The following is a 15862-nucleotide window of genomic DNA, read 5'->3' on the forward strand; positions in this document are numbered from 1 at the left end:
AAACGGAGACTTTTAATGCAGAAGTGCACTGACCAAGCTCATAGTTGAAGGGAGTGAGGGGACAAGCCTCAAATCCTATATTTTTAAGATGTCTAAGTCAGTGCCCTTAGTGTGAGCCACAGATGATCCAAGAAAGCCATAATGCCAGCATGGTTATTTTTAAAAATATATTTTTATTGATTTTAGAGAGGAAGGGAGAGGGAGAGAGAGAGAAGCATCAATGATGAGAGAGAACCACTGATCAGCTGCCTCCTGCATGCCCCACCGAGGATCAAGCCCACAACCCAGGCATGTGCCCTTGACCAGAATCAAACCCAGGACCCTTCAGTCTGCTGGCCAATGCTCTATCCACTGAGCCAAACCAGCTTGGGCTGCCGTGGTGGTTACTGACAGACTGTAAGTACATATCTGTGTATATAGCAAGCCTGCTCAACAACTCTACATGGGCACTTGGGGCCTGATAGTGCTTGTTGTGGGGTACTGTCCTGTGTGCTTGACAGCATCCTGGCTTCTACCCAGTACATGTAAGTTGCATCCTTCTCCAAGCTGTGACAACTAAGTTTTGCTAGATATAGATGTGTGTGTGTGTGTGTGTGTGTGATATGAATTATTTTATAAATAAATATTCAGGATTCATCCCCTCAAGCCCTAGTAAAAGGAAAAAAAAGTAGAATTTCTTAAGACATTGAAATCCTCCAAAGGAATATTGTAGCTTTTAGATGCTTGTTATCCCTTTACATTTCAGGCACCCAGCCAATGTTGCTTGTTATGGTGGGTTTACTGTATTTGTATAACACCATAGCTTTTCGTTCCACCTCAGATTACATTTCTGCTCCATGCTAATACAAATCGTAAAGCACCCTTATAGAGGATAGTAAACGTTCAGAAACAGACTTTTATGGATGGAAGGACTTCAAATATATGCCTTTTCATTTTGAACAGAATCAGGATCTGTATGTGTGAGAACATCATACTACCAAGCCTGGCTTGCTCCAGAGTCACAGTTGTGAACCCCAACATACACATGCAAGTGAAGGACTGGATAAAAATGAGTTAACGTTGGCATAATCCCTGATTGGGGGTTTGCATAAGGTCAAATGACAAGTTTAATAGATGGTTAAAACATTCTTTTCAACTGGTTATTTTGAAATCATGTTGAGATATACATGCGTTTTCTTCTAAACCTTTAAACTCACCTTTCTGACACTTCTAATTGCTTGTTCTGAAGCCTTGTGGACTGTTGAGATATGCATGGCTTTCCTTTTTTTTATAAAACCTATTTTTATTGATTTCAGAGAGGAAGGGACAGGGAGAGAGACATAGAAACATCAATGAAGAGAGAGAATCATGGATCGGCTGCCTCTTACATGCCCCTGATTGGGGATGGAGCCTGCAACCCAGTCATGTGCCATGACCAGGAATTGAACCATGACCTGTTGGTCCACAGGTCGATGCTCAACCAATGTGCTATGTCGGCCGGGCCACAGCTTTCCTTTTGAATGCCCCATGCTGACCTTCCCTTTAAGTCAACATGTTAGTTGCCTTGTAAATTGCCCCTCTTGAACGTGTCTTTTAAAATGGACACTAATGCCAGCCAAGAACTAAGAGGCTGCAGTTTCCTTCCTGTGTGACGTCAGCTCTGAGCTGACTCTGCACCCTGCAGCTTGGGCAGAGCAGATGTGTGACTCGCCATGTCCCTGATGGAATAACAGACAGGGCCTTACCTTTGGGAATGGTGATCTGGCAGCTCAGGTCACAGTCCTGTTGCAACTGATAAAACGCCACTTCCTGCAACCTGGCTCGCTCCAGCTCCGAGAGGCTCTGGATGGGAACTGACCTCAGCCGTACGCTGCGGCCCGACATGCTGTTCCAGGTGAAGTCACCCTGCAGACCCAGGGGAGAAACAGCAAGAGTTACACATCTACCTAGATCTCACAGGTCTCATCCTCTTCATTAGTCACAAAGTCAAGCCAACTTTACCCTTTTGTTCAAAAATTCCTTCTCGATGCCTAAAATCAAATCCACTCTTAGATAACCATGGCTTTTCCCAGGTAGTTGCAAACATCAAAATCCCGAGCGCCTGCCGGAGCCCCTGGTCCCATGTAATGATGCACACACAGGCCGAGGAAAATGCTGCAGAAGGTGCTGCCAGGATCCTCCTCCTCTAGTTATTTATTTTTAAATCTTTATTGTTGAAAGTATTACACATGTCTTCTTCCTTCCTTTTATTTATTTATTTTTAAATCTTTATTTTATTTTATTTTTAAAAATATTTTTATTGATTTCAGAGAGAAAGGGATAGAAACATCAATGATGAGAGAGAATCATGGATCGGCTGCCTCCTGCATGCACCTACTGGGGATCATTCCCAAAACTCATGCATGCGCCCTTGACCAGAATGGAATCTGGGACCCTTCAGTCCTCAGGCCGATGCTCTCCCTTCTGAGCAAAACCAGCTAGGGCTTTAAATATTGTTGAAAGTATTACATATGTTTCCTAATTTCCTGTCTTTTATTGAATCACATGGAAACTATGTGATTAATGTTTTTTTGGTTTTGTATCTCAGTAACAGGAAAAACTGCTGCTAATTGCCATCATGTGCACTAAGATACAGAAGGATCAATGTGTACTGATACCCTACTGTGTACCAGCGACTGTGCCAAGAGCTTTTTAGTTATTTCCTCCACCAATCTTATGAGGTGCTTATTGCTTTTGACCTTATCTGATACACACTGAGTGGCCAGATGATGATGATCTCTGAATGCATAATAATCTGGCCACTCAGTGTATATCTTATATAATAAAAGAACAACATTCAAATTGTCCCCTCAACCAGGAGTTCGACCAGCAGGCAGGCCGGCCAACCACCCATATCCCCTCCACCTGGCCAGGCTGGCTGGACCCCACCATGCACTAATTCATGCACTGGGCCTCTAAAACACACACACACACACACACACACACACACACACACACACACACACTGAGTGGCATGATTATTATGCTTGCAGCTATCAATAATCTGGCCACTCAGTGTATATGTAAATTTAATGAATCCATTCCAGACACACAAATGATTCCCTGATTTAACATTCTTAGATACAGTATATGTCTGAAATACTTACTGTTTAATCTAAAGAGAAATATTTGTTTTCCTACATTTATGGAAGCACCCCGTGCTAGCCTTAAATGAATTACATTCCCCACTCCTTTCAGGGGCATCTTTCAAGAGGACAGGATGCAGCATCTTGGACTTTTCACACATCCTTGCCTCCCACATGCTATCACTGGCCAACCACTCTTCATTTATCCCAACCAACAACCATTTTCTACCTCTTCAATTGCCTGTGGTTGTTGTTTTGTGGACATGTTCACACCCTTACCAACATTGGCGCTCTTGATGGCCTCTTTTTATTTTAAAATTGTGCTGTTTAGATTTGGCCACCAACAAAAACATCCTCTCCTTTGTTTGTGGCATGAGACATGCTTTGTGTCAGGAAGAGGTATCAGCATAAAAGGATTGTCAGGTCAAGAACTGAAATTTTATTGCACAACTGGTATAGTTTTTTTTTCTTAGAACGACTCGGTCTAAAACCATATTGTTTGATATTGGAGATATTAGAGAATTAGGTTTGACTGTCACTGTTTCACTGATGGTTCACTACATGTTACAGTTGTACCAAAAGCAATGTAAGTATTAGTAATAAGGGAAATTGGGTATGGGGTATATGGGTATTATTTTCACACTTTTTCTTCTCTCTCTCTTTTTTTATATATTTTTTTATTTTGCTTCTGTTATTATATTTAATTTCTTTATTGATTAAGGTATCACATATTTGTCCTTATCCCCACATTCCCATCCCAAACCCCTCCCCATGCATGTTCCCACCCCCCCTGTTGTCCATGACTACTGGTTAGGCTTATATCTTCACAATTTTTCTGTAAATCTAAAACTATTCTAAAATAAAACATCTATTAAAACAACACATAACATACTAGGTAATGGTGATATCTGGGGGATAGGGGAATGGACCACTGAAATATGGGAAATGGCTTAGAGGAAACACCACCTCCCTGCCATATGCTGGACAATAACTGAACCAGAGGAAATGAGGAAGAGAGAGGTCAGTTGGAGAAAAACTTTTGGCGGTATTGAGGAAGCTCCCCTTTCTCTAACCAGAGCATCTGAGTCCTCTGCATCCTCTCCCACCTCCCCCTCCTGGATGGTCAAGCTGAGGCTTTGTGATGTCAAGCCACACCATGGCAACCACTGACTGTTGGCCAATCAGAGCTGAAGGGTGTGGCTCCTCATTGTCCTAGAGAGTATATATAGAGGCCAGGAGCCTTGGAGTAAGGTCTGTTGCTACAACAAAGCCAAAGTTACTAAGAAAATACTAGACTAGTTTAGATAAGGAATCAGATTCCAACCACAAGGATGGAGGAAGACACTTCAAGTAGTAAAGTGAACTGCAAGTCAGTTTACCCACTCAATGACAAAGAGAAGAAGAAGGTCAGTTACCCTACTCATATGCTTCCTCTTCCCCAGTAATTCCTCACCCAAGATTCTGGCCTTGTGCTTTTTTGGCACAGACACTTCCTCATTCAATCCCTTGTCATTCTATTATAAGCCCCTTTCCCAGCCATTTCCCAATTTCTCCCCCAAAACCAATGTCTTTCTGTGTTTAACTTGTTTCCCAACTAGGTAAAGAAGATAATGACTTTGGTGAATTCCGTCCTTAAGAAGAAGAAGGACAAGAAGCGAAAAGGCAGAAAGAGAAGGATAAATGTATTTCACTGCAGGATGGGCACAAAACCTCCAGTAAGCGAGCCAACAAACGAACAAGTACAAGTTCCTGAATGTTCTTCTTCCACAAGTGATGCCCAGGCCCAACAAGAAGAAGACCCTTAAAAATGTTTAAGAGATGGGCATTATGAGATCAAAACATAAATGGTCTCCTTAAATAAATACCAGTTTGTGTATAAAGGAAATGTGTTTGTATTTTTGTGTGTTCTGTGATGATGGGGAGGGAACAAAGGGGGCAGGTATGTGAGAAGGGAGGGATGTAGAATTCTACAAGTTTGGGCACCAGACCAGCCATTTCAAAGTTAGTCAGACCCTGAGAATAAGGACAAAGTGAAGACTGAGGATGTGTTTTTTTTTCTTTTACACTTTATTATACTCCAAGGAAGTAAGGAAGTTGTTGATTCTGCTTGTGTTTGGCATTGGGGGTGTGGTGGTGATGGTAGGGTTGATGGAGAAAGGGTGTTATGTGAGGGTTGGCAGTGTGTAATAATGAATTTAATTTCCAGTTTAGATGTTTGACTATGGGCAGCTTTAAGCCTCATTCCTTTCTCTTCCCCATCCAGCCAACATTTGGAGAACGTGATTAAAAAAGGAGTTTCTTATAACAAATTAGATACAAATATGTCTGAACTTAACCATTAGAACTATTGTATTGCCTCAATTTCCCAGTCAAAGCACCTATTGTCCTAAAATATTTTCTAGTGCACAACGGAAATCTTAATAATGAATAAACAAAATAAATCTTTTGCTCTATAATTAGCTTGAAAAAATGTTACCCCGTGGACCTCCTCTCTACTTATCAAATAACACCTTTTCCTTATTGAAAAAGGACCCAATGTTAATGAACACAGACCTTCACAGATAGACACTCATTATGTTATTCTGGTCAAGGGCACATTCCTGTGTTGCAGGCTTGGGGCATGCAGGAGGTAGCCAATCAATGAGTTTCTCTCATCATTGATGTTTCTATCTTTGTCTCTCCCTCTCCCTTCCTCTCTGAAATCAATAAAAATGTATTTTTATAAAAATCAGAGAATAGCCAAAACTGGTTTGGCTCAGTGGATAGAGCATCGGCCTGCAGACTGAAAAGTCCCAGGTTTGATTCTGATCAAGGGCATGTAGCTTGGTTGCTGGCACATCCCCACTATGGGGTGTGCAAGAGGCAGCTGATTGATGATTCTCATTGATGTTTCTAACTCTCTATCCCTCTCTCTTCCTCTCTGTAAAAAAATCAATAAAATATATATATTTTTAAAAAGAGAACAAAACCAAACCAAAAATGCTCAGAAAATTCTTTAAAAAGTGAAGTATGGTTTCTACTTTAACACCATCATAAAGTCAAAAAATCTTAAGTCCAACTATTATTAAGTCCAGCATTGTCTATACTTATTATACATTATATTAATACTAGAGGCCCAGGGCATGAAATTCGTGCAGAGGGGAGGGGGGGCAGTGTCCCTCAGCCTGTCCTGCACCATTTCCAATCTGGGAGCCCTTGAAGGATGTCCTACTGCTAATTTATAGGGATCAGGCCTAAACTGGCAGTCAGACATTCCTCTTACAATCTGGGAATGTTGGCTCCTAACCACTCACCTGCCTGATTGCCCCTAACCACTGTGCCTGCTGGCCTGCTTGCCCCAACTGCCTCCCACCATCGGCCTGCTCCCCCACAAATGCCCCCCCACAACCTGATTCCCCACAATGGCCCCCCATGCTGGCCTGCTCACTCCAAACTGCTCCTCCTGCTGTCCTGATCACCTCCAATTAATTCCACTAATGGGGTGATGGACTGAGGGCTATCTTCAGGTTGGCCACACCCTCTTCAGGGTGGGGGTCCCCACTTGGGTGCCTGGGCAATCTGGGTGAGGAGCTGAGGGCTGTTTTCAGGCTTGCCACACACCCCGGTGATTCAGGCCCCCAGTCCCTCCTTTTTTTCTTTTCTTTCTTTTATTTCAGCACCTCCTTGAGAATATGCCAGGGCTGGCCAGGTCCAGCCAGGGCAGTCAGGAAGCTTGGTTTCCTCCATTGCCGGGGGCAACCCGAGTCTCCTGGTTGCTCCAGTTCCATGGGCACCACCATCTTGGTTGGGATAATTTGCATACTCACTCTTGATTTGCTGTGGGTGTAGTGGAGTGATGGTTAATTTGCATGTTTCTCTTTTATTGGTATAGATTATAGAAATATATAGTATATGTAAATGTAATATATAATAGATGAAATTGAGGCTTGGGGAGATTAAGTAATTTTCTCCAGGTCATAAAACTTAAAACATTTGGAACCAACCAGGACTCAAGTAAAAATGTTATGCCTTTAAACTCTGTGCTAAATTATAACTTCTGACTTTCTATTTGCAGCACTCTAATGAGATATTTTGATCACAATATATGATAAATAAGAACTACACATATTTTTAAAGACATGAGACACTGATGATAAATTACTCCACATCAAAGCATCAAAGCTGTTCTAGTCAAGATGGTAGCATACCATAGAGTCAAGAGTTTGGATATTCCAGTAGGATAACAACAAAAACAAAAAAACAGAATGAAATAAAAACCTATTATGAAGTAAAAAAAAAAAAGAATCAAAGCAAAGATTCCCACAATCCTGACTATATTTGTGTGCACACACACTTCTCTGATGTCCATTGGGAGTGAATGGCTCTACCCCTGGTGCAGACATTGGGAAAGTGATGGCCTATGAAACAATACTTCTCAATCCTCTGAAGATGATGTCTTTACTTAAGATGACTTGCTGTGAATTACAAAGGTCAACTGAGGCACAACAGCTTTGAAGAGGCGTCTATGTTTTCAGCAACAGTCAGGGAAAGTTTCAGAAGAAAGGAACTGTGCTGGACCCCATGAGCACTGCCAAGGATTGGCTGAGGATGTGTAGAACACCCAGGAACCCACAAGACTTCACCATCCTCATCACTCATTTTCAAGGAGGGAGACAGGGAGACTGGCACCAGCAACTGTGAAAATATCTTTGTTCCCTACTGGCAGCCAATTCCTGCTTTGAATATTCATTCCAAAGAGTGAATGACACTATGCTAAAGCTTTGATATTTCCCTCTTTATTTGGAATTTCATTTATTTATTCATTTATTTATTTTTAAATGGAGATATTATACTCCAGTAGGGACAGAAAATAGACAAAGTAAGTAAAGGGTATAGTGTATTAAAGAATGATAACTGCTAGGGAGGGAACACAACATCAGGAAGGGGCAATGACTGTGAGCGAAGGACAGGTATGCACAGCTTCAGAGAGCATGGCCCGGAACGACCCCACAGAGAAGGCCACGTCTGCGCGGGAGTTAAAAGAAGTGAGGGTTTTTTATTTGTCTTCACATGTATGAATTTGCATCAGAGGATAATGATGAAAACCATCATGAGCTCAGGAGGGGCTCAGGGAGCTGGATGTGAGAGTGAATCTGGAGAGAGGAGCAAGTGAGCAAGTCTCGACAGAGTGTGCAGGCTTCTGTCCCATTTGGTGAACTGAATAAAATTCTTCAAGGTCCAGAGTATTTGGAAGATCTTTCTTTCTTTTTCTGGTATAACTGGGCTAAGCAGATGTTAGTTAGGAGTTAGAGATTCAGGAACTGGTTGTACCCTTCACTCATACCCTTAAAGCATCATGAAATACAAGATTAGTGTGTTGCTTCCCCCCATAAATGGGAAGTTTCCAATGACCCAGTGACTTTTAAATGTGAAGTTTAGATATCTAAAGGAGCCAACTACTATTTGAAGTGTCAAAATGGAATTACATACCTATATTTTAAAGCATTTAAAAATGTGGGCTCCAACGGACTACTTATCTTTATTTAGCACGGGTTGGCTACCTCTTTCTATAAAAGGCCAGGTACTAAGTATTTCAGGCTTTATGGGCCATGTGGTCTCTGTCAAAACTACTCTATTTTGCCTCGGTGGCATGAAAGCAGTCATAGATAATTCACAAATGGGTGTGGCAGTGTTCCAATGAAACTTCACTTAAAAAAAAAGTGGAAAGCTGAATTTGGCCCGTGTGCTGTAGTTTGCCAACCTCTGAATCAGAGCTTAAGACTGAAATAAACTAAGCCCCAGAAAATACATTTTATTTTTATTTACTATGTCCACATAGTTAATGAATTCAAACAAAATTTCCTAAGTTCCTAATATAGTACTAGGCTTGGAATTTTTCAAAATGATAACATAGCCCTGTCCTCAAGGAGTTAAACTTTGGTAAAAAGAACGCATGCAATCCATAACATACAGAGACTGTGGCACTCCAAGTAAGTACCACATGCAATGGGCACCTGAGAGAAAAGGCTTGGACATTCTGGCTGGGGGATCAAGAGAGGCTTCATAGAGAAGGCAGTGTTTCAATGGAGACTTGAGAGTTGAATAAGAGGAGTAAGGCTTTGCCCGGTGGAACTGCAACAGCGGAAAAAACCGTGGTTGCCAAGGAAAATGAGTGCGAGAGAACAGGCTTGTTTGGGGAAATTACAAGGTGGGAAGGAGGAAAAGAGCAGGAGGCAAAGCCATGTAGACATCAGGGCCCGATCCCAGAGGGCTTTCTCTGTAGGCATTGCAAAGTAGGTTGGATTTTATTTGCCATCAAGGAACCTCCAGTGATAGAGAAACATGCTCAGATTGGCATATAGGAAGGAAGAGTGCAAACACATTTCCATAGGAATTGAGAGAGAGGCCAAGTTGAAGATATAGAAATCAGAAAACATGCTGAGCTGGGTAAGCTGAGGATCCATATTGGGACAGAGAGACACCCGGAATCGCACAGAGGCTTGGGAATAAACTGGATGCAGAGGTGGGGTGGGAAAGAAGTCACTGAGGATGACTCTGAAATTTCTATCTTGAGCAGCTGGGAGGATAGTACACTAATTACCAAGATAAGAAGGAGTAGGAGGGAATGATGTTTTATGGGGAAAGAAGAAAAATGTTCAAGCTTTGACCTTTTTAAAATGATAATCCTATTTTAAAAAATAAATAAATAGATAGATAGATAAATATATAAATAAATAAATGCATTCCCAAATATGGCAAAACCAGAACCTGGCCATTGTAGATGTCTCTTGAGCCTTCATTTTCTTCTCCCAACTAAGACAGTTCCAAATGCAATCAAGTATTACACAGTTTTGAAACTTCACAAATGAATACATGTTAGCATAATAAAAGGTGAAGTATAATGCTTTAAATTTCTCTTAGTCCAGTATATATCACAGCCTGTGATTCTTCTTGGATTTTTCAACTTCCTTAGTAAATTTGGAGTTCCTAGGCAAAAGAGAGAAAAACGTTGGGCTATTTGTAATGACTTGAATGTATGGAGATATTTTCTCCTAAGACTATTCTTGTGGTGGCTGATGGCTCAGGACCAGGCTACAGGCAAACCCCAGAAAGAGAAATGTCTGTGGTGCTTTTCTGAAATCATAGCAGCTGCATTAGCTACTGGAAGAGACATTTCAAAAAGAAGGTAATACTGTTTCTAGAACCAATTGGTTCTTAAGCCCATACTTAGCCCATGGATGAAAAAAACAATTTTCCTAGGGGAGAAGGTTATCAAATAATAAACAAACAGGGACTTCCCAGGTGTCTCTAAAGGTATCTATTATCAAGTGGGCAGCATCTATATATATATAAAAGCCTAAGCAGCCGTTACAACCAGATGACCAGACGACCGACCAGTAGCTGTGACGCACACTGCCAAGGGGCAGACGCTCAACACAAGAGCTGCCCCTAGTGGTCGGTGTGCTCCCGCAGCCAACCTCCTGCAGCTGGCCAGGCCAAGGGACCCCAATCATGCATGAATTCATGCCCTGGGCCTGTAGTATTAACTAATAATGATATAATTTAGTTACAGTTTTGATTATAGATAATGGACTAAGTTGTCTCCTAATCCATTATATGCCACAAACTTGAAAAACTAAAAGCTAAGGAATCTGTATAGACCTGGAATAATATGTATGAGCTGCTGCAGTTTGTCAACCTCCCATCCCTCCACCTTCTGTCTTTCCCCCCTCCAGCATCTCATTCTTCTGCTATCTGCCACTCAACAGTAATGAACACATCAAATATGCTGCAATTGAAGAGGTTAGAGTGCTAGGTTTAAACATGGACAAAGGAGCCATGAGCAAAGAAATGAAGGCATTTCTAGAAGGGGGAAAGGTCAGAAACAGATTCTCCCCCCAGAGCCTCCAGAAAGAATGTAGCCTTTGATCTCATCCTAGGAAGACCCATGCCAGACTTTTGACCTCCAGAACTGCAAGATATTCAACATGTGATGATTTAAGTTTGTGGTAACTTGTTGCATGAACAATAGGAAATGAATACAGGAGAAGTAGAAGGGAGAATTATAAAAGGAGGTCGGAGGGTGAAGGGGATTGAGTTGAGAAGAGGGTACACTCCCAGACATTTCAACAAGTAAGTCTTGACCTCCTATCAGATTCTTATCTCTGTTGGAACTACTTAGCTCTGACAATAAAGCAAATTAGGAGCCACAAATCACACACAAATAAATGTTCCAATAAAACTTTACTCCTGGGCACTAAAATTCAAATCTCATGTACTTTTCATGTCACAAGTATTGTTATTTTTTTATTTTCTTCTATCATTTAAAAAGGTAAAAACCATTCTTAGCTTGCAGGTCAAACAAACACAAGCAATAGGCTAGATTTGCCCCACTGGCCATCGTTGTGTTGACTCCTGATATAGATATTAGGGTCAATGAGTACCCTACACATGTTTATTTAGCATCTACTTTCATGTGCCAGAAACCCAGGCCTATGACCCTACATCATGACCAATATTCACCAGCTAAATTCATGAGGGCAAGAACCTTGTCTAGTTTATTTGCATTGGTGTTTCCACTATCTCCACTATCTCAGACAGTATCTGGTACTTAATTGTCACTGAATAAATATTTATCTGTCAAGGGACTAAATGAATTAGGTACATGGAGTTCAATAAGAAGCTGGAAACTAACAGAGCCATGTAATGTTGCATCTATGAGGGAGAATGTCTTCTGGGTTTGCATAAAATGCTAAGAAACAGTCTGTTGAAACAGACTGTGATGAGCCAACAAATGCCTGTATATGAGGGCAGAAAATAAACTTAATAATATCAGACCCGAGGAAAATTAATCCATGACACCCACACTCACCCATCAGACCTTGCATGAGCAGGAAGGCATGAATATCGGGTCTAGTAATAATTAATGTCGTTTTTAAACATTCGTTTAAAATCTTGCTTGGCGTTGACTTGTATGGACATAACCTTCAAACACGTGGTATCTACAGAACATGTGAAGTGCAATTAACAAGTTTTGCTTGAAAAAGTTTGTGTTTGGTTTGGTTTTTGTTGCAAAACTAGGGCTAAGAAGATGGCAGATGAAGAGCATATTCGGCACTGCATGCTTTACGAGTTCCAATTAGGAAGAAAAGCAAGTGAGGCTGCAAAAAACATCTGTAGTGCTCTTGGTCAAGATGCAGTTAGCGCCAGAAAATGCCAGCGTTGGTTTGAGAAATTTCGCGAGGGAAATTTTTCGTTAGATGACAAGAGTGGTCGAGGCCGTGTGTCCAATTTTGATCAAGAAGCTCTTCAAGCTCTTTTGGTGCAAAATCCTCAAATTACCCAACAAGAGCTTGCGACAACTTTAAATTGTTCACAAAAAACAATTTCCAATCAATTGCGTGCACTTGGCAAAGTCCAAAAGTTTGGAAAATGGGTTCCTCATGAGTTGACCGACAACCACCGTAATCAAAGAGTCACAATTTGCAGTTCGCTCCTCTCTCATCAAAACCATTTGCCGTTTTTAGAGCAAATTGTTACCGGAGATGAACAATGGGTGCTGTAGGTTAATTTGAAAAGGCGGCCTCAATGGTTGGACAAAAATGAGGCTCCGCAGCCCACGCCAAAACCTGACTTGCATGCGAAAAAAGTGATGTTGTGTGTTTGGTGGAATTTTAAAGGAATTCTTCATTATGAACTTTTACCATCTAACCAAACCATTACAAGTGCAGTGTATAGTGCCCAATTGGAAAGGTTAGCCCAAGCTTTAAGAGAAAAAGAACCCGCGCTGATTAATCGGAAGGGCGTAATTCTTCACCACGATAACGCACGACCGCATACTGCAAGAATCACTGCTGAAAAACTGCGCCAGTTGGAATGGGAAGTTCTCCCTCAACCTGCATATTCTCCTGATATTGCCCCTTCCGATTACCATTTGTTTTGTTCTTTGCAAAACTTTCTTCTTGGAAAAAAATTTAATAATGAAGAATGCCTCAAAAATGCATTGACCGAATTTTTTGCATCAAAATCTCAAGAATTTTACAACAGAGGGATTAAAATGCTTCTTGAGCGTTGGGCACAAGTAGTAGAAAACAACGGCAACTATATTGTTGATTAAATTTTGTTGTATTGTTTAAATAAATTTGATTTAAAAAAGTATTAGAAACGACATTAATTATTACTAGACCTAATACAAAGGTTAATGGTGCCTTGTCACTTTCATTACATGGGCCAGGAGTTAATAAAGAAGCAGCCAGAGAATGCCAAAGCCCACTGGCATGGCCTACAATGTGTTTCTGGCTGTTTCTCAACTCCCAAATGCATGTTCCAGGTCAGCATTTTTCTATGGTGACTGTTTATCTCATAAATGGATGACTCATTTTAAGGCTCTCTGGATCCAGTCTTTCGGGTGGTCGTCATAGAATTCTTTTTAAAGACTGAAAGTGGATGATTTCAATTTTGTTTCAATTTCATAAATGTAAGTGAAGTTGAAACTGACCCAATGTTTCTCGAAAGACTAAGGGCTCTTACAATGATAAAAATGTCCTTTCATTCTGGGGTACTGTGAAACTACACTAATAAAGGGTAGCAATACGATACCAAATAGCTCAGTGGTCCTTGGGGGTGATTTTGCCCCCTTCAGGGAACATTTGGCAATGTCTATAAAAAGTTTTTACTATAATGACCCTGGGAAGGTGCTAGTGGGTAGAGGTCACAATTCTGCTCAATGTCTTACAATACATAGGACAGTCCCCCACAATAAAGAACTGTCTGGCCCCAAATTTCCACAGTGCAGAGTTTGAGAAACCCTGGCCCAAATTACATAGAATTACTTAAAATGATGGTGTCAGGAGATATTAACAATCATGTATGAATTTTGTTTACCATTAAAGGCATGCATTATATATTCTTATCTATATTATGCATTATTATGTATACTAGAGGCCAGGTGCACAAAATTCGTATGGGGTAAGATCAGGGCCATATTCCCAGGCTGCCCACAGCTGGCCCCACTCCTCACCACCACCCACCCCCAGTTCCCCATTGGCCATCAGGTGATCGGTGCCTGATGGCCATGGGAAGGGACCAAGAGGTTGGCTGTTCCCGCCCGCCTTGCTGGCCTCACCCCCCGCCATGGGTCACCCTCTGTGTATTGGTGCCACCTATGTCCTTGGCCTGGTGCTGCCAGCCATCCAACCCCAGTTCCCCATTTGCCATCAGGCGATCAGAGTGTGCTGCCTGGGGAAAGGGATCGAGAGGTGGTCAATGAGCCTCATGGTGACTTGCCCAGCCGTCATTCTGGTCATTCCACCATTAGGGTCAATTTGCATATTGCCCTTTTATTATATAGAATTATACATGTATTATTCTGTATATCTATTTATATAAAAGCCTAAGTGACCTTTATGACTGAATGACGGGAATGACCAGAACAACCAGAACAACTGGCCAACTGGTCACTATGATGCATACTGACCACCAGGGGGCAGATACTCAATGCAGGAGCTGCCCCGTGGTGGTCAGTACACTCCCACAGTTGGAGCACCACTCAGCCAGAAGCCGGGCTCAAGGCTGACAAGCTCAGTAGCCTCTCCTGCTTCCATGACAGTGCTACTGGCAGCAGCGGCAGCAGACATAGTGGGGCTGGGATGAGTGGCAGCAGAGCTGTGCCCGCCCTGGCTAGGGCTCCTCCCTGGCTGCCTGCCACTTGGCACTGCTACATCCCTTGGATTCATGCACCAGTGGGTCCCTTGGCCCGGCCTGAGGGGATCAGGCTGAAACTGGCTCTATGACATCCCCTGAGGGGTCCCGGATTGTGAGAGGATGCAGGCAAGGCTGAGAGACCCCACCCATGCACAAATATGTGCACTGGGCCTCTATTAATGTAAATAAACAATCATACAAGTTATTAATAACTAGCATGAAGAAGTATAAATACCCCTAAGGAACTTAAAAGAGGAAAACTAAATGAAAAGTCTCAATATGATAGACTCTACATTAACTGGAAAACAATTCACCAGAAGTATTAACCAAAGAGGTTTCCTTCCCACCAGAAGTATATGTCTCCATATTCAGAAAAAAAGCAAAAGAGAAATGAAAAAAATAAACAACCTAATATCTGTGATTTATTCAGAAAGGTCATTGTTTTGAGCTGAATTGCATCTTTCCAAATAGACTTGATTTTCCCATAAACTAAAATTGATTGAAATAATTTTGGTTTTGGTCTCTCCCACATTGTTTTCTTATGTCCTTGATGTTAGTCTCTAATTGCAGCATCTCTTTAACCTCAACTGACTGTAAACTTTCCAAGGTCAAGGGAGCCAACAGGCATGAGGCAGGGCTACTCAGAATACGACCTGCAGACCTAGGGCCATAGAATTCCCTGGATAGATGATGCTTCTTAAATATCCAGGTTTCCAGGCTCTAACGCAGATTATAAAATCAGGGTCATAAGAAACAGAGCTTAAGCACCTTTATAAAAAGCCAGCATTGCTAGATGATTCTTATTTTTGCACAATGAAGGTTGAGACCCACTGGTATGATGGTGAGGACTGGGTTTAAATAGATTCAGAATATCTCTGAGCCTCAGTTTCCTCATCAATAAGATGGAGCAAAGAACAACACATCTTTAGGTTGCAGTGATCATAGGAGACCACACAAGTGCGTTTCTTGTAGAATGCTTATTAGCTCCCAGCAATTCCTGAAGACATGGCAATTTAGTTATAATGAATATTAATCATCATTACTCTAAATTTGCATCCCCCATTTAAACCTGGCAG

At 41.6% G+C, this 15862-nt stretch overlaps 1 protein-coding gene across 2 annotated transcripts in view; it reads right to left on the reverse strand.

Moving 5' to 3' along the window:
- ARHGAP6 (Rho GTPase activating protein 6) overlaps nt 1-15862 on the reverse strand; it is a 275716-nt gene that overhangs the window by 87985 nt on the left and 171869 nt on the right. For both annotated transcript variants that reach the window (XM_036420492.2, XM_036420494.2), the window contains exon 2: nt 1725-1884. In XM_036420492.2, coding sequence (XP_036276385.1) covers nt 1725-1884 — 160 coding nt within the window. The remainder of the gene's footprint in view (nt 1-1724; nt 1885-15862) is intronic.

This window comes from Pipistrellus kuhlii, unplaced genomic scaffold (genome assembly GCF_014108245.1).
Source record: "Pipistrellus kuhlii isolate mPipKuh1 unplaced genomic scaffold, mPipKuh1.p scaffold_m20_p_69, whole genome shotgun sequence".
Lineage (NCBI taxonomy): Eukaryota > Metazoa > Chordata > Mammalia > Chiroptera > Vespertilionidae > Pipistrellus > Pipistrellus kuhlii.